The sequence below is a fragment of the Trichomycterus rosablanca genome, chromosome 5 (genome assembly GCF_030014385.1).
Source record: "Trichomycterus rosablanca isolate fTriRos1 chromosome 5, fTriRos1.hap1, whole genome shotgun sequence".
Taxonomy (NCBI): domain Eukaryota; kingdom Metazoa; phylum Chordata; class Actinopteri; order Siluriformes; family Trichomycteridae; genus Trichomycterus; species Trichomycterus rosablanca.
Genome location: NC_085992.1, coordinates 10,290,095 through 10,316,991, shown reverse-complemented (window position 1 = coordinate 10,316,991; position 26,897 = coordinate 10,290,095). Strand labels below are relative to the sequence as shown.

The following is a 26,897-nucleotide window of genomic DNA, read 5'->3' as shown; positions in this document are numbered from 1 at the left end:
TGTATTGGCTACTCTAAATTACACCAAGGTGTAAATGAGGTGGTGTATAATGCCTTTTAATAGATGCCTTTTAAATGGTGTGCTGTCATTGGTGAAGTCCTGCCTTGAGCTGGTGTTTCTGGATGTTGCCGGACCCACCGGGACCCTGACCAAAATACTTGTATTTGTATAGGATTTTTATGATATTGGTTCAGATATAAGTAGTTTTGTATGAACTTGTTCTGATTTTATCCTTTCTTTCTGTCTCTTCCTCAGGTGGAGAGGCTGGAACCAAAGATAGCCTGGATCTCAGAGGGACTTCTTTAGAGGACACACAGGTGCATGGAGCGCTCAACAACGACCGGCGCCTGCCTCTGGTTGGGCCTGGTCACAGTGGCGACAACCTTTGCCTGCACCGATGCCGGGCTTACCAACGACACGTGCACCGAGGGGGCGTCGAGGTGCCATCCGGGAATCCTGCTGCCGATCTGGTACCCCGAGAACCCGTCGACAGGGGACAAGATGGCAAGAGTGATTGTGTACTTTGTGGCACTGATCTACATGTTTCTGGGAGTGTCCATCATTGCAGACCGCTTTATGGCGGCCATTGAGGTGATTACATCGCAGGAGCGGGAAATTGTGGTGAAGAGGGCAAATGGTGAGACCATGACAACGACAGTGCGCATTTGGAATGAGACTGTATCCAACTTGACTCTGATGGCACTGGGATCCTCAACACCTGAGATCCTGCTCTCAGTAATTGAGATCTGTGGTCATGGCTTTTATGCCGGAGACCTCGGTCCTTCCACGATTGTGGGCAGTGCCGCTTTTAATATGTTTGTTATCATTGGACTGTGCGTGTCTGCTGTACCGGACGGTGAAGTCCGCAAAGTGAAGCATTTGCGTGTTTTCTTCGTGACGGCAGCTTGCAGTATTTTTGCGTATGTCTGGTTGTACATGATTCTTGCAGTATTTTCACCAAATGTGGTGCAAGTATGGGAAGGGCTAGTGACATTTGCTTTCTTTCCTGCCTGCGTTGTCTTAGCTTGGGCTGTCGATCGGCGTATGTTGTTTAACAAGTTCACGCACAAGACGTACAGAACCGACAAGCATCGTGGGGTCATCATCGAGACAGAAGGAGATCGATCAAAAGGAATTGAGATGGATGGGAAGATAGCTAACTCACATTCACACTTCCTAGACGGTGCCTGCGCTGCTAGCAACCTGATGGGACTGATGGAGGGCAAGGAGATGGACGAATCAAGACGAGAAATGATCCGCATTTTGAAAGACCTGAAGCAGAAGCATCCTGAGAAGGACTTGGACCAGCTAGTCGAGATGGCAAACTATTACGCACTTTCGCATCAACAGAAAAGCAGAGCGTTCTACCGAATCCAGGCTACGCGAATGATGACAGGTGCCGGGAACATTCTAAAAAAACATGTTGCGGATCAGGCCAAACGTAGTGCTAGCATACAGGAAGTGCAGGTTGAGGAGCAGGAAGATTTTGTGACTCGAATCATGTTTGAACCTGCTGTGTATCAGTGTTTGGAAAACTGTGGCGCCGTCGTGCTAGCCATTGTACGAAGAGGTGGTGATGTCTCCAAGACGATCTATGTTGATTACAAGACGGAGGATGGGTCAGCCAATGCTGGTGCTGATTATGAGTTCACAGAAGGTACAGCGGTCTTCAAACCTGGTGAGGTCATCAAAGAAATTGCTATTGGAATTATTGACGATGACATTTTTGAGGAGGATGAGCACTTTTATGTGCGGCTCAGCAACGTCCGGACACTCGACACAGAGATTGATGACGAGATGGCTCCCTACCCGAAAGTGACTCTTGGGTTTCCTGCTGTTGCCACTGTGACCATCTTGGACGATGACCATGCGGGGATCTTTACTTTTGAGAGTGGAATGGCGCACGTTAGCGAAAGCATTGGAATCATGGAGGTTAAGGTCATGAGGACGTCTGGTGCAAGAGGAACCGTTATTGTCCCTTATCGAACCATGGAGGGACTTGCCAAAGGAGGAGGGGAGGACTTTGAGGATACATATGGCGAGCTGGAATTTAAAAATGACGAGACCTGGTAAGAGCTAATGCTAGTAAACTATGTTAATGTATGACAACTTATTTATGTTGAAGATGTTTGTTTTTTTAAACCATTGTGACAAGAAGCAAATAGACTGGGTATAGTGGAAATCTTTTATGGTTTTGATATACAGTGTATCACAAAAGTGAGTACACCCCTCACATTTCTGCTAATATTTTATTATATCTTTTCATGGGACAACACTATAGAAATTAAACTTGGATATAACTTAGAGTAGTCAGTGTACAACTTGTATAGCAGTGTAGATTTACTGTCTTCTGAAAATAACTCAACACACAGCCATTAATGTCTAAATGGCTGGCAACATAAGTGAGTACACCCCACAGTGAACATGTCCAAATTGTGCCCAAAGTGTCAATATTTTGTGTGACCACCATTATTATCCAGCACTGCCTTAACCCTCCTGGGCATGGAATTCACCAGAGCTGCACAGGTTGCTACTGGAATCCTCTTCCACTCCTCCATGATGACATCACGGAGCTGGTGGATGTTAGACACCTTGAACTCCTCCACCTTCCACTTGAGGATGCGCCACAGGTGCTCAATTGGGTTTAGTCCATCACCTTTACCTTCAGCTTCCTCAGCAAGGCAGTTGTCATCTTGGAGGTTGTGTTTGGGGTCGTTATCCTGTTGGAAAACTGCCATGAGGCCCAGTTTTCGAAGGGAGGGGATCATGCTCTGTTTCAGAATGTCACAGTACATGTTGGAATTCATGTTTCCCTCAATGAACTGCAGTTCCCCAGTGCCAGCAACACTCATGCAGCCCAAGACCATGATGCTACCACCACCATGCTTGACTGTAGGCAAGATACAGTTGTCTTGGTACTTCTCACCAGGGCGCCGCCACACATGCTGGACACCATCTGAGCCAAACAAGTTTATCTTGGTCTCGTCAGACCACAGGGCATTCCAGTAATACATGTTCTTGGACTGCTTGTCTTCAGCAAACTGTTTGCGGGCTTTCTTGTGCGTCAGCTTCCTTCTGGGATGACGACCATGCAGACCGAGTTGATGCAGTGTGCGGCGTATGGTCTGAGCACTGACAGGCTGACCTCTCACGTCTTCAACCTCTGCAGCAATGCTGGCAGCACTCATGTGTCTATTTTTTAAAGCCAACCTCTGGATATGACGCCGAACACGTGGACTCAACTTCTTTGGTCGACCCTGGCGAAGCCTGTTCCGAGTGGAACCTGTCCTGGAAAACCGCTGTATGACCATAGTGGCCAGTATGAGAGAATTGTACCCAAAACACCAAATTTAACAGCCCTGCTCCCCATTTACACCTGGGACCTTGACACATGACACCAGGGAGGGACAACGACACATTTGGGCACAATTTGGACATGTTCACTGTGGGGTGTACTCACTCATGTTGCCAGCTATTTAGACATTAATGGCTGTGTGTTGAGTTATTTTCAGAAGACAGTAAATCTCCACTGCTATACAAGCTGTACACTGACTACTCTAAGTTATATCCAAGTTTCATTTCTATAGTGTTGTCCCATGAAAAGATATAATAAAATATTTGCAGAAATGTGAGGGGTGTACTCACTTTTGTGATACACTGTATGTTAACTGCTTTATTTTTTTCATAGGGTGAGGGTATGAACAACGCAGAACCATCAGGGCCCATAAGGGCCTAAGAAATTCTAAAAATAATAACATAACATATAATAACATAATATAATGTGTTCAGTTCTAATCTTATTTTGTCTACTCATAATTTGACAATCAAAATTAAACAAATACAAATCTAAACAAATAAATCCTTCATACGTGCATATTCAATTTGTGCTGGAATAAAAAAAGTTACATTAAAGAAGCATTTTGTTGCTTTCTGTTGTTGGTTAAATAACAGTGGGCCAGGTATAAATTTGAGGTTTTAGGGCAGGGGTTTAGAAGTTTAGAAGTCACGGCTCTTTACTGGGTGTAAATCATAGTGGTGTATTTATTGGGGTTCATTGTGGTGGTGTTTTGATTAAGGTACATCGTGGTGGTGTTTTAATTGGGATCTTATCGTGCTGGTGTCTTGATTGGGATTCATCGTTCTGGTGTTTTAATTGAGGTACATCATGGTTGTGTTTTGAATGGGGTACATAGTAGTTTTGTATACTGTGGTGTGGACTATATTTGTGTGTAGTGTGTGTGTGAAAAAAAACAAAAAAACATTTTCTGATGAATCAGATGTGTGTGTGCATGTTGTGTATGTGTGTGTGTGGGGGGGGGGGGGGGGGATCTCCTGAGCTGCAGGGTTTTAGTTCATTCCCATGATGCTGCAGCACGATGCACCAAAATGCAGAAAACACACACAGATACACACATACACATATCCACATGCACACACTACATACACACAGACACACACACACACACACACACCTTACACTACACACACAAATTAAAAGAATCTCCTGCTACTCCTTTTCTGTCCATGTGAATAGCAACAAACTTTATCTATCTGTAGGGTGCTCATTCCTAAGTAGTAGCCTGTTTCTTGCAGAGTGGTCTTGAGCGTATGGCATTGTAATGCATGATGGACTGTGGACAGTGTGGTCCTCGTACCAGCAGCTTCTAGTTCATGGCATTTTGAATAAATAGCGGCTTACATGCGCACTACATGGAACTGTACACCTTAAACAGGTTGTGTGTGTATACAGTATATATATAGGTGTATGTGTGTATAGATGCGTGTGTGTAGTGTGTGTTTAAGCCCTTCCTGTAGGATTCAGTGTTTGTCAGTATTTATAGCTCTGTGTATTTCTATCTGGTTCCTTCTTCCAAACTCAAGAGTAGCAAAAATCGTACTCAGTAATAAACGCCTCCTCAAACATGTGGGCAGCACCAGATATAAATATATGATTATTATTATTGTGCTAAAAAGCAGTGGAATATTTAATGCTAAAAAATCTGTAATATAATAATATATAGTAATATATATAGTAATATAAATTTGATGAAAAAGGATGAAACATTGGCTTGTAAGCTGGTAATATTGTGTTCAGTGTAGCGTCATGTGTTTGCTGTGGAGGAATGCAGTCTTATAATACTTATATAACTATTAATACTTAATACAATACAAATATTAATACAAATATTACAAAAATAAATAATACATTAATCTTTAAAGACAGAACTTTTCTTCAAAGTAGACAAAAACCTTTTTATTCCAGTAATGTATAATAATATTGAGTAGAGTCATTAAATATTTCATTATTCTTACTATTCAACCCTATCCACATTTTCATCATATTCTTTGTCATCATCACCATCTTGTTTATCAGCTTTATCTGTGGCTGAATCTGAAATTTTGTACCATTGTGCCTAGTTCACACTACACGATTTTTGCCCTGATTTTCGCTCGCCGGCTGGTCGCCGCTAGATTTGCTGGCTCTGAGGTAAATCAGCGTTCGCTCGGTGATCAAAACTCTGGTCTCGATCGCTATGTGTGAACTGCTCAACGACTCGATCCGAGCGGCTTGCCAAGGGGTCGCTGACTGAAGAGAGATATCTAGCATGCTAAATATCTGGATATCAGTTGGGCGACTGGCAGGGGAGGAGTTGTAAAAATGTGGGACAGGGGCATGATATAGTTTCTATCTGAATACATCGGCGCACACGTTTTACATTATTTCTGACCTTAACGTTCTCGACAAAACATAACACCAACGCTGCATTGCAAAAAATATTTATTAACCTCCAACTAGTTTTTGTTCATGTTCACTCTTTTTATGGCAAACATTAAAGCTTTATTAATATTTTATTACCAAATATTTAAAATCTAAGATTGTTTTTAATAACCACCATATTACTTACCATATAATGATAACTGATAACAGCACCAATGCTAACCAATGATTACAACCCTTCTAGCTTTAGTGAATAGTTTTATTAAAAATATTGAACTGTGTATTATCACATTATGCTTTAATCATCTACAATACAGTTATACATCGAACAATGCCATTCAGATAATGTCTGACTGCATATACATCCATCATATACAGTGTATCACAAAAGTGAGTACACCCCTCACATTTCTGCAGATATTTAAGTATATCTTTTCATGGGACAACACTGACAAAATGACACTTTGACACAATGAAAAGTAGTCTGTGTGCAGCTTATATAACAGTGTAAATTTATTCTTCCCTCAAAATAACTCAATATACAGCCATTAATGTCTAAACCACCGGCAACAAAAGTGAGTACACCCCTAAGAGACTACACCCCTAAATGTCCAAATTGAGCACTGCTTGTCATTTTCCCTCCAAAATGTCATGTGATTTGTTAGTGTTACTAGGTCTCAGGTGTGCATAGGGAGCAGGTGTGTTCAATTTAGTAGTACAGCTCTCACACTCTCTCATACTGGTCACTGAAAGTTCCAACATGGCACCTCATGGCAAAGAACTCTCTGAGGATCTTAAAAGATGAATTGTTGCGCTACATGAAGATGGCCAAGGCTACAAGAAGATTGCCAACACCCTGAAACTGAGCTGCAGCACAGTGGCCAAGATCATCCAGCGTTTTAAAAGAGCAGTGTCCACTCAGAACAGACCTCGCGTTGGTCGTCCAAAGAAGCTGAGTGCACGTGCTCAGCGTCACATCCAACTGCTGTCTTTGAAAGATAGGCGCAGGAGTGCTGTCAGCATTGCTGCAGAGATTGAAAAGGTGGGGGGTCAGCCTGTCAGTGCTCAGACCATACGCCGCACACTACATCAAATTGGTCTGCATGGCTGTCACCCCAGAAGGAAGCCTCTTCTGAAGTCTCTACACAAGAAAGCCCGCAAACAGTTTGCTGAAGACATGTCAACAAAGGACATGGATTACTGGAACCATGTCCTATGGTCTGATGAGACCAATATTAATTTGTTTGGTTCAGATGGTCTCAAGCATGTGTGGCGGCAATCAGGTGAGGAGTACAAAGATAAGTGTGTCATGCCTACAGTCAAGCATGGTGGTGGGAATGCCATGGTCTGGGGCTGCATGAGTGCAGCAGGTGTTGGGGAGTTACATTTCATTGAGGGACACATGAACTCCAATATGTACTGTGAAATACTGAAGCAGAGCATGATCCCCTCCCTCCGGAAACTGGGTCGCAGGGCAGTGTTCCAGCATGATAATGACTCCAAACACACCTCTAAGACGACCACTGCTTTATTGAAGAGGCTGAGGGTAAAGGTGATGGACTGGCCAAGCATGTCTCCAGACCTAAACCCAATAGAACATCTTTGGGGCATCCTCAAGCGGAAGGTGGAGGAGCGCAAAGTCTCGAATATCCGCCAGCTCCGTGATGTCGTCATGGAGGAGTGGAAAAGCATTCCAGTGGCAACCTGTGAAGCTCTGGTAAACTCCATGCCCAGGAGAGTTAAGGCAGTTCTGGGAAATAATGGTGGCCACACAAAATATTGACACTTCAGGAACTTTTACTAAGGGGTGTACTCACTTTTGTTGCCGGTGGTTTAGACATTAATGGCTGTATATTGAGTTATTTTGAGGGAAGAATAAATTTACACTGTTATATAAGCTGCACACAGACTACTTTTCATTGTGTCAAAGTGTCATTTTGTCAGTGTTGTCCCATGAAAAGATATACTTAAATATCTGCAGAAATGTGAGGGGTGTACTCACTTTTGTGATACACTGTACATGTTGATTGGAGAACAGGACGTAACTGACATCGTCTTTCTTGCACAGCAGTCTGTAATCATTAGTGCACAGCATCAGTACTGACATCTGTTCTAGATGTCTGTGTTTAAAGATTCATGATTTAAGATTCTTTAATAATAATGAAGGGTACAGAGGGGGATGGATCTGCGCCCCATCTCCTATCCTTATTATTGTTGAGTTGTAGTCAATTCCCGTAACATTGTCCTTCAGCATAGACCTCCATCTCCGTCAGCCCATCAATCCACCTGTCAATATTACTAATACAATTAACATGGTTTATGAAATAGGATCAATCTCGAGTCACCCAGCTGAATCTTTACACTCTCAGAATAAAAAAATCAGAAAATGTTTATGCCTCTCTCTGGTGTCTAAAACATGAGCCGCACCAGTGCTAACCCAGTCTAATTTTATTGTCTGTCACATTAGTGATGGTGTAAATTTGCTGAAGTGACAGAGTAACACAGAGTAACGCCTCACTCCTGAACTACCGACTGAGGAAAAGAGGAGGGTGTGAACAGTTTCTAAGATCAGAGAGAAACTTCTGAGAGTGGAGAAAGAACTCTGTAAGCTAATGTGTTTAGCAAACAAATATAGAATCTGATGAATTCCGGCATGATTTTGTTCCTAATGATCGTTAAAATTACTTTTAATTAAATTGTACTCCAAATAAATGAAATACATCTAGCTGCATTAGACTTTACATTCAATCATATAATAAATAGTGTAAAATAAAAGCAGCATTAGAATTTAGATTAATAGAGTAGTTTTTTTTATCTTTGTAAAACATGATGGTAACATGGATGATAATGTAATGAGGTTGATCATGATGGTAACGGATGATGGTAACATGGATGATAATGTAATGAGGTTGATCATGATGGTAACGGATGATGGTAACATGGATGATAATGTAATGAGGTTGATCATGATGGTAACGGATGATGGTAACATGGATGATAATGTAATGAGGTTGATCATGATGGTAACGGATGATGGTAACATGGATGATAATGTAATGAGGTTGATCATGATGGTAACGGATGAGGGTAACATGGATGATAATGTAATGAGGTTGATCATGATGGTAACGGATGATGGTAACATGGATGATAATGTAATGAGGTTGATCATGATGGTAACGGATGATGGTAACATGGATGATAATGTAATGAGGTTGATCATGATGGTAACGGATGATGGTAACATGGATGATAATGTAATGAGGTTGATCATGATGGTAACGGATGATGGTAACATGGATGATAATGTAACGAGGTCGATCATGATGGTAACATTGATGATGGTGGTGGCGTGGATGATGGTAATGTGGATTACTATGGTAATGTAGATCATTATGGTAATGAGTATGATTATGGTAACATATATGATGGTGGTAATGTGGATGATGATGATGGTAAGGTTGATGGTGATCATTATGGTAACAGAGTTTTGTTCAAGCACAAGTAGTAATATGGAATTTTAATGAAGTCTGTGATTTCCCATGATGCATCTGGGCATCTCTTTTTCTCTTTGCTGTGGTTTATTAGAGGATAATTAGAGGTGAACTCATTCTGACGGTGTGTTAATTACAGCTCACAATGTTACACTGCTGAGAGACAGAGAGGATTCTGGGTAAAGACCCATAGATTAAAGCACTGATCTACAGTCTAGAAAGTAGGCGGAGGATCTCTATATATACTACACACTCACACACACACACACACATGCACACACACTGATTGTGGTGAAGGACTCTTGGGGGGGGTGTCTATAACTTGCTAGTTTCTTATTCTGATGATAAAATTGCTGGCACTGTACTTTTAAGGGTCTGTCACCAGTCCATTACAGGGCAGACACACACACATTCACACACACACTAACACTCATGGCAGTTTTTAGTAGCTCCACTTGGCCTGGCTTCATATCTTTGGACTTGTGGGAGGAAACCAGATCACAGACACAGGGAACACATGTGAACTCTGCACAGAAAGGACCCTTTGCCATTCATGCTGTGAGGCAACAGTGCTATCCACTGCACCTCTGTGTTGCCCATATTATCACGTCTTCACCTATTTCTACCTCATTTCTAATGATACAAATACTAAAAGTGGTGAAATACTGAACAGCTTTAAAAAGTGAGATTATTTTTTATTCTTGTGTGTGTTCAGTAAAACTATACAGGTGAGGATCATTGATGATGAGGAGTATGAGAAGAACAAAAACTTCTTCCTGGAGCTTGGAGAACCTCGCATGGTGGACATGAGCCTGCAGAAAGGTACAAACACACACACGATACACACAAACACAAAATACACAGACAATACACATACAGACATAATAAACTTACACACACACCTACATTTGACATGATGGAAGAGGAGGTGGAGGTGGTTGGCCGGTAACTGTTGCCATGGTGACATCTGTCTTGCAGCATCACAGTGTAATAGGTTTAAATTACACACTAAGATTCAAAAAATTATAGAGACAGGAAGATGTGCTCCTGCCATGTGTCCAATATTCTAAAGTAGTGCTGGACTCACTGCAACCCTGACCAGGATTAAGTGGTAAGTGAAGTGGTCGGTAACATAATGTGTGACACTGTATGGCAGCACAGCTCTTAGTACCAAGTTCAGTCAACAGCCCTCTCTGGATACTTCAGTTTTTCACAAGGCCTGGAAATACACCTGTAGGTGGGTTGGTTGCTCTAATTTTCCCCTAGAGTGAGTGGGTGGTTTGCATGAATTTGTAATTGTATAATGCTTCTTTTTCTTTTGGCTGTTCCTGTTAGCGGTCTCCACAGCAGGTGGTTTACCCCCACCTTGCACTCTCCTGCATATTCTCCCTCACTTCATCCATAAAATTTTCTCTTCTCCTCTTGCCTTTTGGCTCTATTCTCTTCCTTTCTCCCAATATAACTGTCATCCCTTATCTGCACATGCCCAAACCATCTTATTCTCTCCTGCACATGTACTCTTTTTTACTCCTGCTAACTTTTAATCCCCTTCTTTCCAGTGCATACCTCCATCTCTCAAGGCTCTCCTCTAACCTGCTCTTTACTTTTGCTACAAATCACAGTTGTGATTCATGAACATCATAGTCTGGTTAATCTTGCTTGTCAGCATGTTCATGAGCACTGCAAACAAGAAAAAACTCAGAGCCGACCCTTGATGCAGTCCCACTTCCACTTCAAGTCCGTCAGTCATTCCTGCCTCACGTCTAACTGCTGTCACATTGTCCTCATGCACATCTTGCACCATCCACACATACTGCTCTGCCACTCCAGATTTCCCCGAACATTACCACAACTACTCTCTCAGCACCCTATTATAAGCTTTCTCCAGATCTACAAACACACAATGCAACTCATTCTGGCCTTCCCTACACTTCTCCATCAACATTCTCAAAGCAGACATTGCATTTGTTGTTCACTTTGCTGGCATTAAACCATATTGCTCAACCTCAACCTTTGTAAAAACTCCCCTTGCCAGCTCTCCTAATTTCAATGCCTCCACTGGAATGCCATCTGGGCCAACTGCCTTTCTACTCTTGATTCTCTTTATAGCTGCCCTCACTTCCTTCTTGCCAATCCGAGGCAATCACTGGTTCACTATCTCTACATCAACCAACCTTCTCTCTCTTTTATTTTATTTATTTATTAGCTTCTTAGAGTACTCTTTCCATCTTCTTAGACATCTATTTGTCAGCACATTCCTATCTGCTTCCTTTATCATTCTAATCTGCTGTATATCCTTACTAGCTCTGTTCCTCAATTGGTACAAGTTATTTTCACCTCAGTGTCCAACTTCTCATACAACTTGCCATACACCTTTTCTCTCTGTGCCTTACACCGCATCTCCTTATACTCTTGTCTACTTTCTTTGTCTCCACCACCGAGTCTTTGTTTCTTCTTTCCTCTGTGTAGATGTCAAACCCAGTACCTTCCTAGCTCATTCCTTCACCCTTTTTTGCAGTTGTTGTCCAGTTGTCTAGCACCCCTTCACCACCACTCAGCCCTTGTCTCACCTCTTCTCTGAATTTCACACCAGTCTTCTTTCTTTAACCTTCAGCATCAGACCCTTGGTTCCACCCTAACTCTCTTCCTCCTCTTTATCTCTAAATACATCATACAGCCCACCATTCAACGCTGTCTAACTACACTCTTAGACATACTGTAATGAATGAGTGTATGAATGAATGAATCAGTGAGTAAGTAAACGAATAAGTTATTTCATGAGTAAATGAATGAATGAATGAATAACTCAATAAATTAGTGAATAAATTGGTGAATGAATGAATAAATTAGTAGATTAATAAATTACTGAATAAGTAAATGAATAAGTCAATGAATTAGTAAATAAATAAATTAATGCCTGAGTAAGTGAATGAGTGAAATAATGAATGAGTAAATTAGTGAACAAATTGGTGAGGAAAGGATTGAGTGAATAAGTCAATGAGTAAATGCATGAATGAGTGAATTAAAGAGTGAATAAGTAAGTGAATAAATAAATTAATAAACAAATGAATTAATTAGTGAATAAATGAGTGAATACATTAGTAAATAAATGAATGAAAGAGTGAGTAAATGAATGATCTGTTGTTTCCGGAGATTTAGAAATTTCCATGTTACTCTGCATATATGTATTTATTTATATTTGCTTTCATGTTTGAGGTGGCACAGCAGGTGTGGTTGGTCCCTCACGGTTCCCGAGGTCTAATTTTGATATGTGGTTACTTTGTGTAAGGAGTTTGGTATGTTCTTAACATATTAAGATATGGATTTGGATGAATGAATGAGAGTTTGATGCTCTGTGATGGACTGACACCGAGTACAGATTTTATTTCCATGATATGCCCAATCTTCTTGCTAAATTCAAAACCCACCACCACCAAGAACAGGTCACAGTGATTAATAAAACTGAATGAATGAATGAATGAATAAATATAAATAAATGGTATACATAAACATTCAATGAAATTATTTTATCAAAAAAAAAAGTATTTTATCATTATATGACATCATCACATTGTATGACATCACATTGTATAGCATCATTACATTGTATGACATCATTTTTTACCACGTTGTATGACGTCATGTTTTTTCACTGATTTTCTTTCTTTTTTCCATCTCATTTGTCTCTTAAAGCTCTGTTATTATCTGACGGTAAGTACCATCATCACCCATTCATTCGCTTAATTACTCACCAATTTTCTCACTCACTCACTCACTCACTCACTCACTCTGTATCACTTTAGACTGATACAATTATTAACTACAGTTTCTCAGCTCAGCTTCTCAGATTTTCCTTAGATCGTAGCATTGTGTTCCTGTAGTTTTCTAGATTTCTATTTTTCAGAGCAAGCGGGAATTTAGTATATCCAGGTTTGGTGCAAAAAGGAGAAAATAAATAATACTATACTTCTTACATTATTATTATAAACATAATTGATGGCTGTGTCCAAAATTGTTGTATTGTTGTAATAAATGGTGTCTGTCTCTTATTCTCAGATGTACCTGACATGAAGTTATCTTCAGATGAAGAGGAGGCGAGGAGGATAGCTGAGATGGGAAAGCCGATTTTGGGAGAGCATTCCAAACTGGAGGTCATCATCGAAGAATCATATGAGTTTAAGGTACACAGACACACACACACACACACACACACACACACACACTCAAATGTTCAAATTATTTATCCATTTATCAATAGTCATTAATAATAATCATGAATACTTTCAGGATGCTAATCTATTTATTAAACACCATGTCTCATTACAAAAACTGTAGTAACTAACACTTTGTAGAAAAAGTAAATTCATATTGAGCAAAAGGTCAGTATGCACAATACAATCAAAACCAGTCCAAATTTATTATTTCACCTCCATCAAACCACTTAGGACTAAGTTTACAAACCCAGATGGATTAATCAGACCTCCAGGTAAACCAGTGCTGGGTTTCCTCACATGTGTGGGTGGGTGAGTGATCACTATCATATATTAGTGGTCTGTCGACCACTGAATAGAATAAAGCTGAAAAATGGTTAGTTGTCATAATTGTAGCTTTATCTCCCTCCTCAGATTCAAATGGAAACTGTTCTGTTCCAAACCTGCTGAATAATAAACAGTGTGATCTGTGTGTATTTATGTGTGTGTGTGTGTGTGTGTGTATGTGTGTGTGTGTGTTTAGAGTACTGTGGATAAACTGATTAAGAAGACGAACTTGGCGTTGGTTGTTGGTACTAACTCGTGGAGAGAGCAGTTCATGGAGGCCATCACTGTCAGTGCAGGTACCAAACTCTCTCTCTATCTCACACACTCTATACAATTATGTATTAAATGATCTAGCTAGCATTAAAATTAATTAACTGTACTTTCTGTCTGCAGGTGATGAGGATGAGGACGATGCAGGTGAAGAGCGTCTCCCGTCCTGTTTCGATTATGTAATGCACTTCCTGACCGTCTTCTGGAAGGTTCTGTTTGCATGTGTTCCTCCCACTGAGTACTGGAACGGCTGGGCTTGCTTCTTCACCTCCATCATCATCATTGGCTTCCTTACCGCCATCATCGGAGACCTGGCCTCTCATTTCGGCTGCACCATTGGCCTTAAGGACTCTGTCACCGCTGTTGTCTTCGTCGCTCTCGGCACCTCTGTACCAGGTATAAAGATCTTATGAGCTAATGTACATACAGCATACAAATAACAATGCAGCTTAAAAAAAAAACTACTCCATTTTGAAATACAAGACCACACATTGGACACCTGTTGGTGAAATATGTGCAGCTGCATCAGAAAAGAACAAAAAAACAGCAATAAATTGTTGAAACAACTGTTACATTTGAATCATTTTACTGTTTCATGGTGAATGTCATTTCATACAGAAAAGTAAAATTATTTATTCAAAAATCTCTTACACAGACATTCAAACAGAGAATGAGTAAACCAGATTATATTAAGAAATCACACGTAAATGTAAAACAAATATAAAAACACAGATGTGTTCATTTCAGTGTGGCTTAAAAAATATTACATACTTCATGATTGAAAATTTTTTGTCCATTTTAATATTTATTCTTTAAATCGACAACTAAAACGTAAACTCAAATATAAACTAATCAAATAAAACTAAAACTAAACAGAATGTTCAGTCAAACTAAAAATATACATTTGGGCGCCCAGGTGGCGCAGCGGGATATTCCGCTGACGCACCAGCACCGAGTTTCTGAACCTCCCGGTTCGAGGCTCGGTGTTGCCACCGGTTGGCTGGGCGCCATCTGGCGGGCATAATTGGCAGTGCCTGCAGGGTGGGGGACCGGACTATATGTGGGTGGGTGGGTCTTCATGCGCTGTGTAAGGACCCTGATTTGCAGAAGAGCACGGACGAGAAGAGGAGGGCTGTACACGTGTAAAGAAGGCGTGGGGCAGCAGCGTGCTCTCCTTGGATGCAGGTCTGGTGTGCCTGTTAGCAGCGGAAGACAGATTGGAAGCGCTAAAAATTGGGAGAAAACTTGGGGAGAAAATTCGGGGGGAAAAAAAAAATAAAAATAAAAAAATAAAAAAATATATATACATTTGTTGTTATTCCTTACTGTTTCTAGGCAACTGGGAAATACAAACGTCAAGCAAAACCAGGCTAGTGACTGAAGCTAACATCTTAGCTAGTTATCACATTTCTGTGGTTTCTCTCTTTATCTTTGTATTTTAGATACATTTGCAAGTAAGGTGGCGGCGGTGCAGGACGTGTACGCAGATGCCTCCATTGGAAATGTGACGGGCAGTAACGCAGTCAACGTGTTTGTTGGACTAGGCGTGGCTTGGTCTGTGGCGGCTATGTACTGGCGCTCCCAGGGCAGGGAGTTTGAGGTTCACGCCGGATCGCTGGCCTTCTCCTTAACGCTCTTCAGCATCTTCTCAGTCTTTGCTGTGCTAGCCCTGATGTACCGTCGCCGCGGACACATTGGTGGGGAGCTGGGCGGGCCCAGACGCCATCGCATCTTCACCACGCTGTTCTTCTTCATGCTGTGGTTCCTCTATATTCTGCTGTCCTCGCTGGAAGCCTACTGCCACATCCAGGGCTTCTAGAGACGCCAGGGCCAGTAGAAACATTAAGAAAAGAACCAGGAATCAGAAGATCAACGCTGTCCACTCGTCTTCTCTTTTCTTTCACTCTTTCTCTCTCCTTCTCAACAAGGAAACCAAAATGTAAACATGGAGTCTAAGCTTTACTTTTCACATAAGTCTGCAGCACTAAAGAGAGAGAGAAGGTTCATATCAAAGCCTGATCTTATGTCCAATTTCTCACTTTTTAACAGTTTTAAGGGAATAAAATAATCAATTAGAAATATTATATAATTAATATATAATTTCTATATAACTTTAAACACTAAAATTGATAGAAGAATTCTGCTCTACCAACAGGCCTCCAATTTAAAACACCTTACTGCACAACACAACTATCTACCCGTTTGGTGCTTAGCAGGTTTATCAGTACAGAAGGCAGATCATTAGTTTACTAACCTTGTGTAAGTTACCCAGCATGCAGTAATGTTGTGAAGCAAGTTACAATGTGCAGTTATAAAAGACCCACACCGTCCACTGTACCCCAACCTTGTCCCGACCCTGACCCATTTAACCGTAACACCATCCTCATTCCTAACCTAAGCCTTCATACCTCAGTCTTGTACTTGGTAACTCTTTCCCTGTCTCATTCCTTTGTAGTACAACCCTATGTTGTAAGTGTTATAATACTGTTTTAATACTGTCCTTCAGTACCCCTGTGTTCACAGACTACTCTTACATACGCCATCCCTGTGTTTTAAAAAATTTCCCCCAATATGCTCCCATCATCTCCAACCACACCTCATCCCTGTGTAATTAACCCCATTTTTGTACCACAGTACTGTCTCTACATTATGTACCTCAGTCCCATCCCAGCTTTGTCCCCACATACCCCAACAGTGCTCGCACTCTCTCTCAGCATACCTCTGTGGAATTTTCAAACACCATTGCGCGTTCCACAGCTAAGTTAAACCTATGTTGATAGAACATTCAATCTAATATAAACTTTAGTCATTGCTGTGATATTTCAAATTTGGACCTTCTGCATCCAGTCCTTGTATCGTTAATGAAACGGGGCTTTACTGCATGGCAGAGGGATGTCAGAAAGTTCAATTTCTGAAAATAGTCCCAAAATGTTTCTAACTAAGTCTTTTAGTGCCGTTTATAGCTTCTGTTTGAAGAGAGATGTCCAGCTTTATTAAAACTTAGGCTGGTCCAACCTGTTGGTCCAAACAGTCTGTGTTTTCAGGCTTTACAAAATAACTTTTTTCCAGCCCATCATCAAAGGATTACAAATTTATATTTAGACACCATTTAAATAGGTGCCCTCTTGGATCATATAGTGTTTGGTCAGCAGATTATCAAGATGTCATAATTGCTCTATTAGTGTAACTTCAAAAGATCTGAAATTTAGAAATGTTAACATTGGCCAGATTTATGAACCATGTGATATATTGGTCAGGTTTTAATAAAGAGAGAGAAAGAGAAGGATGGAGAGACGAGGAAGAAATGAAAGATTGAAGAAAATGATGAATGGATCAAAAGGACATCACTATTGTTGAGGATATAAAACTTCTTGGGTCTGAGCATAGAATTTGAGCTTATCCAGAGTCTCTATTTTTCTCACCACCTGCTAAGCAAACCACTCACTTTTCTAATGAAGTATTTTGCGAAAAAAAGAAACATTAAAAAACAACTATTTAAATAAAATAAAAACAGAGTAAGATATTTTGGATTCACATACAGGATCAGAGACATATGGAGATATACATATCTGCTCCAGACTGATGATCACAGGAACTCATGTTTGGAACCCTTTGTTTTTGTGTTTGTCTCATTTGCCAAAACACACACAAGCCACACTCAAACACACACACACACACACCCGCACACACATGGACCACAATACAGGATGACGGGAGATGGAAAATCAAACAACAAACATGAAAATCAATTATCAGTATCTGTATGGATTTAAACTTCATATAAAATGTCATGTTTCTGTAAACGTTTTGCATTTTACACACACACACACACACACACACACGGCCACCCTTTTTAATTATTCAGTTGTTAATTTATTATTCAAGTGTTTGCACCACACCCGTTGCTAACAGGTGTATAAAATCAATCAAAAAATAAATTATATGCTTTCAACAGCAGTTTAGGGAAGCCCATTTTCTTTTCGGGCATATATGTGTCCCTATGCACAAAGCTAAGTCAATGTAGACATGGTTTAAAAAGGGGAGAAACTCTAGTGACCTGCAGAGAGCCTTGACCTTAACCCCACCAAACATCTTTTAAATAAATTGGAGCATCGATAGTGAGCCAGGGTCCAGTGTCTGTTTGGGTTTCCTCCCACAAGTCCAAAAACATACAGTCAGGCTGACTGGAGCTAGTAAAATTACCCTAAGTGTGAGTGTGTGTACATGCGTATGCATGCCCTCTGATGGACTGGTGACCTATCCGGGGTGTCTTCTGCCTTTCGCCCCAAGAATCAGTCCCACCGTGACTTTGAACAGGATAAAGACAGGATAAACACTCAATGAATGAATGAATTATATAAAATCCTCTATTACTTAAATCTGTGAAACTGAGCCAGTCGATATAGAGAAGAGAGAGTGAAAGCTGGGTGTAAATGAATGACTGATTGGAAGAACATAATTTCCTCACGTGTTGTTACCAGCAAATAAATAATGTTAAAGTAAATCCCACATCAATCTGACATGGCACTGATAGCAAACAGCCATCACCTCTTACCTCCGACACTGTCTTTGTCTGAGACTTTATTATGCATTAGGAAATTACACAGCACGGGAACAGCAGCACCGAAATCAACCAGCACCACCTAGTGGCTGAAATACTCCTCATGCGTTTCTATCAGAGACCGCCAGTGGGCGACAAACTCAACGTGTGTTTGTGTGTGCAAAACACCCCTGTGCAGAAGAGAACATGAGGGTGTATATTTTTATACAGTTGTTCACTTTATGTGTCTGATTTCTTCCCTTTGATCTTTGAAGTTTTTCTGCGCACTGTACATGGTTTACTATTTCAGATTTAGATAATCTGGGGCGCGGGGTGTTCAGATTATATACATATATATATATATATAAATATATATACTGAATATAAATCTATACAAATATATATCTTTATCTTTTGTTGTTTACATGACAGCTGGTTTGGACAATGCACATTGTGTTGTGTTTATATGACTCTGTAAATGTGAGTGAGTGAGTGAGTGAGTGATTGAAGAGAATGGTGAGTTTGCATCTTTATGGCCTTGCGTGTGCTGAGCGTGTTAAAGTAACCATGCTTTTTATTCAAGGTATTTATTATAATGGTGTAAAACAGAGTCCGATTGCATTAAATCCTGTTGTTTCTGTTCTGTTGGCTACTAAACTCCAGTGTCTGATAATGCACAAGTCTAATTCAGTCTTATGCAAAAGTTTGTAAACTCCAGGTTAAATAAAATAAAGTCCCAATTTACCCAATTCTGGCCTTTTACTTGTGCTAAAAGCAACATCGTGCAAAAGTGCGTCTGTCACTTGACCATAATGCCAAATAACATGTTTCATTTCCATGTTTTCAAGTTTAAGGTGTTAAAACAGTCAGTGCTAATCAGTTCAGTTTGCGTGAGTCTGTCTGTGATTTAGATTCACTAATTAATATTTTATTTTATTATAAATAAATCAAAACATTTTGATTATTTTTAAAAGTAAGTTCTTCACAAAACAGAGAAATAAGCACAATGTTCCTCTTGCTGGTCACGATCAGCTGCTGTAATTCACCCTTTAACCTCTAGAACCAAAATGTAAGGTCTTCCCGAGGCAGATCCAAGATTTGAATCCTGCACTTTTTGATCGATATTCAGATCTCTAACTCCTAAACCACCACGGCTTTCGAACTTTAATTACAGGACTTAATTCTATTTTTTATCTGTAAATTTAATCCCTGATTTTGAAAATCTCATCAACCAATAGACTCTAATCAAGAAAATCTGATTTAATTGCAGTAAGAATCTCATCTAGGTGCTGATTCTGGGGTTTGGAACGGATTCGACATTTTAAAGTTTTTAACACATTTATAAACTAATTTAACTAAGTTTAATAAATATTATAATTAATATTATAAAGGTATCCCTGTGTAGCACAGTATGTATAAGTGCACTATAGACAAATCTGTATGAAGTGATTTAGGATTCGGCAGGTCTGAAACAATGTTGGATTCATGTTTGACAATTGTTAATTATAAACAATTTGCTGTAGTAAGCAGAGACTGTTTAATCTGACTATGTAAAACGGTCTTATGCAAATGTTTTCTCACTCTGGTCAAGTTTTATTGTCTCCTACTTTTTTGTTGAACTTATGATTAGACAACCTTTGCACATGGTATTCTATATCTTTCTTTCATTGTATTAAATGCAGTAAACAAACAGTCATTGTGCATTAAAATGTGTAGAAGTTTGTTTCCTGTAGAAGATGTGTTTACTTATAAAACAAAAATTGACTGGGGGCACAAACTTTTGCATAAGACTCTATATAATATAAATATATATTTGTATTTAAGATGTGTGAGGTAAGAATAATGTTAAGAGATTTAATCTGCTGGTAATCTGAAAGTTACATTTAGCATTTTATCAGCCTTGGCATCCTTAATTGGACTGTTAAGATAAATATGAGATTTATTCTACATGTATTATTTCTATTTATTTATTTATTTGGATGAGAGACATTAGTGGACTGATACAGAATCTAATAATAATAATTTTATTCAATTTAATTAAAAATATGAATTTTGATATTTTTTTAACTAAATACACATGAACAGACTCGCTGCTTTTTGTCTGATCTGTTTGTGTAATAGTGAGAAACGGTTAACCTTGGTGAATGAATGAAGAAATGAATGAATGAATGTTTTTGTTGATCTGTTGAGTTGAGTTGATGTTTCACTCTCAGTAATTTTAATTTCAGGGACGTTTATGCATGACATTTATTTACTTTTTCTCACTGTTTTAATTTTCTTCAGATTGTTTTTGTCAATGAGAAAAAAAAAAAAAATATTGAAAAAAAAGAAAAGTTTGATTATTGTGTTTTGTTTCCCCACAGAGATTGTATAGTGTAGAATGGGTTCAAATGGTATAATCTGATAACTGCATGAAAATCTATTCATGTGACACTGAGAAACTCAAACCACAACATTGTTCACTCATTAATCTGATTACATTCAGTCGCTCTATAAACCAAAGCTTAGATTTACATGCTTTTCAGAAGTGAGGCAGTAAGGTAACCATTATTTTCTTTTTAAAATGCTGCAAAACAAAAATCAACAGAAATAAACATTTAATTCTAGTTAAAAGAATTTTACCTTTCAATAAAAATCAAAATGCATTCAAAGATTAAAAATCAACACCATTTAATACTTATTAAATTTTTGATTGACAGCTTCCAGCTTAGGGTGGCTCGGTGGGTAGCACTGTCGCCTCACAGCAAGAAGGTCCTGGGTTCGATCCCCAGGCGGGGCGGTCCGGGTCCTTTCTGTGCAGAGTTTGCATGTTCTCCCCTTGTCTGCGTGGGTTTCCTCCAGTGGCAATTTCTCTAAGACTGCAAGGGAAGCTTAGCTTCCCCTAAAATGTCAAAAATTAAATGGTCAAATATGTACAGTCGTGTTAACATTTCATTGACTACAAATGCGTTAGAACACGTTCATCTCGAAGACGAGTTCGTTCAGAATCAGCTACTTATCACAAATCGACTGACTTGATTTTGTTAACTTCTCATACATTCCCGGAGCGTCAATGCATTTGCCCGTAGAAGCTGAGCGTCTATTCACTTCAATGGGACTGCATGGAAAAGTTCATTGCTTCGAAACTCGCCGGTCATTGGATAAATGCCACGATTTTGTCCCGCCCCCGGACGCTGAGCGTCTCTGGGGGTGAATGGAGCTGTGGGCGGGTCTGGACGCTGAGCTTCTGCAAGATGATTGGAGGATCAGTCGAAAGTCTGAATCCCGTTTTGATTGACAGCTATTTTGAGATCAACACGTCACTTAATCACTGGGAGCTTCAGTCCCATCGCGGATTTTGCGAGTGAAGTCGAAAGACAAACTGCAACCCATTTCAGGCCATTTTCTTGAAAAGGAACGGAGGGCAGAATTTATATATAAATAAATGGACAAATTTTATGATGTAAGCCGACAATGAGCTTCCCCTCTTTGAAAGACCAGCAGCCGCCACTGGTTTCCTCCCACAGTCCAGAAACATGCAGTCAGGTTAATTGGAGACACTGGATTGCCCTATAGGTGAACGAGTTTGCGTATGTGTGTCTGCCTTGCGATGGATTGGTGCCCCTTCCAGGCTGTTACTGTGTGCCTTGCGCCCATTGAAAAGCTGGGATAAAAGCTTTTTTTCAATGTGTTTTTGTATTTATAATAAATTTGGATGTGTTTAAACACCTGTCTTATTTCTTAGATAAAACGTTTCGAAAAAACCCACAAACAATTTAAACAACTTTATCTTATAAAATAAAACCGCAGTTCATATATTGAAGCTGCAGTTCTTAGTGTAACCGCTAGAGAGCAGCACTAACTCATTCAACACAGAGACGCTCTGCAGTGGCGTCATTGAGCTGCGACTGCTCGTGCGGGCTGTACCTGAAGGGCGGAGTGTAGCATCTCTATGTCCTCATATTTACAATGAGGACTTATTAGGTATTTATTTTAAATAAATGACAAACTTACTGTAGGCAATAATGTTTCAAGTATGGAGCTAGATATATAAGTTACTAAAGTGTTTCAGTTTGTCTAGAGATGAAGCTAAGCTAACAGAAGCTTGATGAAATGCGACTGTGCGGATTACAGTGATCACAGTGACGTGTGAAATTTTATATAATTTTAAGGTCATCAGAGTTAGATCGTGTAGTAAAGAATTAAATAGAGGCAGCAGGACCTGCAGGAAAATGTGTTTGTTTTATCGATCTGATTTTTACAAATATAAAACGCAGTAGTACATTTTAGTGTACGGAATGCTGTGAGCTTACAGTTCTGCACAATATGTGCATTGTACTTTCTTTTTTATCAATAACAGAAATAATAAAATTAATCTCATTTATTTTTTTAATGCATGATGTATGAATAAACTGAAGAATCTGATCCTAGTCTGTAGAATTGTATACATACTTATTGCTGAAACATGACTTACTAATTAATAACGCGAATGAACAGGTGTACCTAATAAATTGGCCACTGTGTAGTGTTAAAAAATGAAGTTCATATTTTTTCTGTTTAGTTGTGAGATTTAAACCATTTGGTGGACTCATTCTGCTTGTGTTTGCTTCTCTTTCATTGATTCAGCAGGTGGATTAGGTGGATGTGGATAAGATGGCGTTATCAGTATCTTCTCTTTGCCGAGCTCTGAGAACATTCACTCTGTCCTCCAGAACTCTTACAGCTCCAGTTAGTACTTCACACACACACACACACACCATCCCAAACCAAATCACCCTGTCTTCAGTTTTATACGAGTGTTTACAGCTGTGCCTGCCCCACCAAGCAACCTTGCAGTAACTGAGCTGACTTTCCTCATGCACCTAATGTACCGGAAACATCTCAGGCATGATGATGAGCTTTAGAGCTTCTTAGTCTAGATCTAGAAAATTTACAAAGGTGCCTCTTCTAACCATTTTTGATTGTCACTTGATCTTTATTGTGTTATGAATCTGTGTTAGTATCACCATGGGGGGCATTGGTTGTTACTGAGAGAACTCCACTAATCTTTACTTTGTTGTTAGTGAACATCAGAGTTGAAACTCATGCATAAAAGACTCTGAAAGAAAGAAAGTCAATGTCAGGAGTTCCTATATTCTTTACTCACGGTTTGTCACAGATGACTGAATCCAAAAAACATTATTGATACATTTTTAGCCCTTTCTGATATTCCTATGATGTAATTTAGCACACAGACATCTTTACACATATTAATGTGTATTTTGAAGTGTAAAACTCAAATAAACTTCAATTTAGTTTATTTTAGTTCCCCGTAGTTGCTTGTTCTCCCCAGCTTACTGTTTACTACCACTGCTATGAACATTTATATATGCACATTTTTTTTTACATATATCTGATTCTGTTCCACAGATGTGCCCCCCTTCTCCTGTGGGAGGATTGGTTGGTACCTTGCTGAGACTGGGAACTGCCCGCTTCTTCATCACCACACCGCCTGTAACCCAGAACAGCACACTGTGGAAACAAAGAGAGAAATACACCATCCGCCCCATTGGGGTGAAAAAGACAGGCGGCAGAGACCACACAGGTAAACCTTTATCACCTCAGACTCTCTTCTACTGTAAACACCTCAGACATTTACACATTGACATCAAAAACTGAATCTGGGGAAATCAGTTGGAGAAAGCAAAGTCGCAGTAAAGAGTGAAGTTTGGTGGAGGGAGCATCATGATATGGAGTACAAACATAAAGACTCTAGAAATCAAGACTGGTTTCTACAGAAGCTGAAGGCTCTACATGGTCAATTTATGATGGAATGTTAGAGTTTATTACAGGATAACTGATGAAATTGGCAATTTTATGTTTGTTTGGTGGCGTGAATCAAAATATAGTGAGTATGTGGTATGTATGTGTCCTGTCATTAGCAGCACTAATGTGGGAGCGACTATATTAATGCTCATGATTTTGGAATAGGCTGCTTGACGAGCTTATGGTCATGTGTCCACATACTTTAACTCATACTCTGTTTGTATAACTGAAGCAAAATCCCCATATTGTTTCTTATATTCACTGTTTTCTCTTTGTGCTGCAGGGAGGATTCGGAGGCGGGGTATTGGAGGGGGGCACAAACAGAGGTACAGGATGATCGACTTTCAGAGGCTGCATTTCGAACTCGGCAAAGTAGGGACTCAGATCGAGGAGAGAGTCGTAGAAGTACGCTACGATCCCTGCAGGTACATTTTCACATTCATCACAGTCATACAGTAAGAATAATACTAATAATAATAAAAATAATGAGAGTGTAATTTATCAATGTTTCTGCAGGTCAGCTGACATTGCTCTGGTTGCCGGGGGAAACCGTAAACGCTGGTTAATTGCTACAGAGAACATGCAGGTTGGAGATTTGATTAAGAGCTCATCTGTCATTGGACGGATGGCAGTGTTGGCTAACGAGGGTGATGCCCACCCACTAGGTGCACTTCCTGTAGGAACTCTGATCAACAACCTGGAGCTGCAGCCGGGGAAAGGAGCACAGTACATTCGAGCTGCAGGTACACGCACACACACACACACACACACACACACACACACACCTTACCACAGGGTTTTTCAAACTTTTATCAAGTGACCCACATATTGTCCATGATTTTTTTAGGCGACCCAGGCGACACAATGCATCTCTCTCCATAAAACCACACACAAGGGGGCCTCGCGTAGAAGTTTATTTAATAATTATAGTTTTTTTCCTTACGACCCATTTTTTTTCAGGTCACCTAAGGGTCACGACCCAGAGTTTGAAAAACTGTGCCTTACCATATTCACCTTATTTGTGTGTGTGTGTGTTAACTCATGCTGAAGGTGTTAATTGGATGTTACTCTGTGTTCAGGTACGTGTGGGGTTCTTCTGAGAAAGGTTAATGGAACTGCCATCATTCAGCTCCCTTCAAAACAACAAATTCAGGTAAGAACCAGCAGCCAAAACAACAAACCTCTTTAGCATGATCTAAATATTAAGGAGATGGTAAAGGTTAAGAGCACCTATTTACCTCCAAAAGAGCTTCATGCTTCTCTCAGTGATCACGTCAGGATGAACCTCCAAAATTGTCTATAAATCTCCAATAAATAAAGATCTTGTGGTTATGATAAATCAGAAGTACTAAACTTAATAATGATGTTACTGAATAGCTTCAGCAAAACATTGTGGGTTAAAACATAATTTTGTTTGTGTCACTCAGACGTTCCGGTGGGTGTTTCTTACACCACTTTAATAAATAATGTTTCAGTGTGGTGGTGCAGCATGACCACACTCACACTATCACCACCATGTTTCATTCTTTCTATAGTGTTCTTACTGTGAAATACTACCTCCATGAATCCCGTCCTACTCTTGCAGAGTCGCTCTCAATTGTGGAGTCTTGAACACAACATAGCTGCACTTCTTTACATATTTTATGGGATGTTTTGTGACGTCCTGGATGAGCTACCTCTAAGATCTTGAATTTTTTTAGCAGGCAGACCACTCCCGGGTAGATTCAGCAATGTCCCAAGTTTACTATTTGGAGATAATGTTTATCACTGTGGTTCAGTGAAGTCATAAAAACCTTAGATACTGCTTTGTATTTTTTTAAGATGATAATATAGTGTTCCTGTTGACACTTTAATGAGCTGATTGATTTTGGTGGGAAGGTTGTAGATGAATTTGAAATCTGAAATCAAACATTAGCATTGTAGTATCTGCATGATGGTATTTATAACGTTATAACATTTATTTGATATTGTATCTGATGTTTGCTTGTATCTGTGTCCCTGTAGGTGAGTGAGACGTGTGTAGCGACGGTGGGACGCGTTTCCAATGTAGACCATAATAAACGAGTGATAGGGAAGGCAGGGAGGAACCGCTGGTTTGGGATCAGACCCTCAAGTGGCTTGTGGAAGAGGAAGGGAGGATGGGCTGGCCGCAAGATCAAACCTTTACCTGCCCTCAAGAGCTTTGTTAACCTGCCCTCTGTCTCCAAAATATAACACCTGGAACTCTTACCTGTGTGTGTGTTTGTGAGTGTGTGATCAAACAAAAACACCATACACATTAAATTATATGAAATAAACATGACAGAATATTTTTAGTTTCTTTTCTTTACTGTTTCTTTTTAATTCTTGCATTGTGTTTTTTTTTCCTGATCTGAATCTTTGACTTAATTATTGACTTAAATATGTTATATAAACTGGCAGCTAACAGTGTGAGCGGTGTCCTGTTGTACCCAGTTTTACTGTGATGTTTAGAAACAGTATTATTCACCAGGGTGCTACACTTACCCACAAATCAGATTTGAGATTTTTATCAAATTTCTTTGTTATGACCA

General features: G+C 39.8%; 2 protein-coding genes across 11 annotated transcripts; both read left to right on the top strand.

The window, feature by feature from the left end:
* Positions 1–321: 321 nt before the first annotated feature.
* slc8a3 (solute carrier family 8 member 3) lies at positions 322–16,060 on the top strand. 10 transcript variants are annotated; one of them, XM_062994869.1, is made up of 8 exons: positions 487–2,069; positions 9,929–10,035; positions 10,451–10,454; positions 11,925–11,944; positions 13,270–13,394; positions 13,948–14,047; positions 14,145–14,417; positions 15,464–16,060. In XM_062994869.1, the coding sequence occupies exons 1-8, from the start codon at positions 502–504 to the stop codon at positions 15,838–15,840; spliced, it is 2,574 nt and encodes an 857-aa protein (XP_062850939.1). In that variant the 5' UTR covers positions 487–501; the 3' UTR covers positions 15,841–16,060. The 10 variants fall into 10 exon arrangements, with proteins under 10 accessions (XP_062850933.1, XP_062850932.1, XP_062850939.1 ...); XM_062994868.1 differs by lacking the exons at positions 10,451–10,454; positions 11,925–11,944 and adding exons at positions 10,316–10,324; positions 12,907–12,924; XM_062994863.1 differs by lacking the exons at positions 10,451–10,454; positions 11,925–11,944 and adding an exon at positions 12,907–12,924 and having other exon boundaries at positions 322–2,069.
* A 6,375-nt stretch (positions 16,061–22,435) lies between these two features.
* On the top strand, positions 22,436–26,660 carry mrpl2 (mitochondrial ribosomal protein L2). The gene is made up of 7 exons (XM_062994861.1): positions 22,436–22,524; positions 23,167–23,268; positions 23,950–24,124; positions 24,629–24,770; positions 24,862–25,088; positions 25,425–25,498; positions 26,350–26,660. Exons 2-7 carry the CDS (start codon positions 23,194–23,196, stop codon positions 26,557–26,559), a joined length of 903 nt encoding a protein of 300 aa, XP_062850931.1. The 5' UTR covers positions 22,436–22,524; positions 23,167–23,193; the 3' UTR covers positions 26,560–26,660.
* Positions 26,661–26,897: the final 237 nt, after the last annotated feature.

Bases quoted from the DNA above. Each gene is read 5' to 3' on its own strand.
- slc8a3 (XM_062994863.1), top strand. From the start codon at position 322: ATGGAGCGCTCAACAACGACCGGCGCCTGCCTCTGGTTGGGCCTGGTC. The intron at 2,070-9,928 runs GTAAGAGCTAAT...GTGTGTGTTCAG, and splicing joins TTTAAAAATGACGAGACCTG to TAAAACTATACAGGTGAGGA. The intron at 13,395-13,947 runs GTACACAGACAC...GTGTGTGTTTAG, and splicing joins AAGAATCATATGAGTTTAAG to AGTACTGTGGATAAACTGAT.
- mrpl2 (XM_062994861.1), top strand. From the start codon at position 23,194: ATGGCGTTATCAGTATCTTCTCTTTGCCGAGCTCTGAGAACATTCACT. The intron at 25,089-25,424 runs GTACACGCACAC...CTCTGTGTTCAG, and splicing joins ACAGTACATTCGAGCTGCAG to GTACGTGTGGGGTTCTTCTG. The intron at 25,499-26,349 runs GTAAGAACCAGC...GTGTCCCTGTAG, and splicing joins CTTCAAAACAACAAATTCAG to GTGAGTGAGACGTGTGTAGC.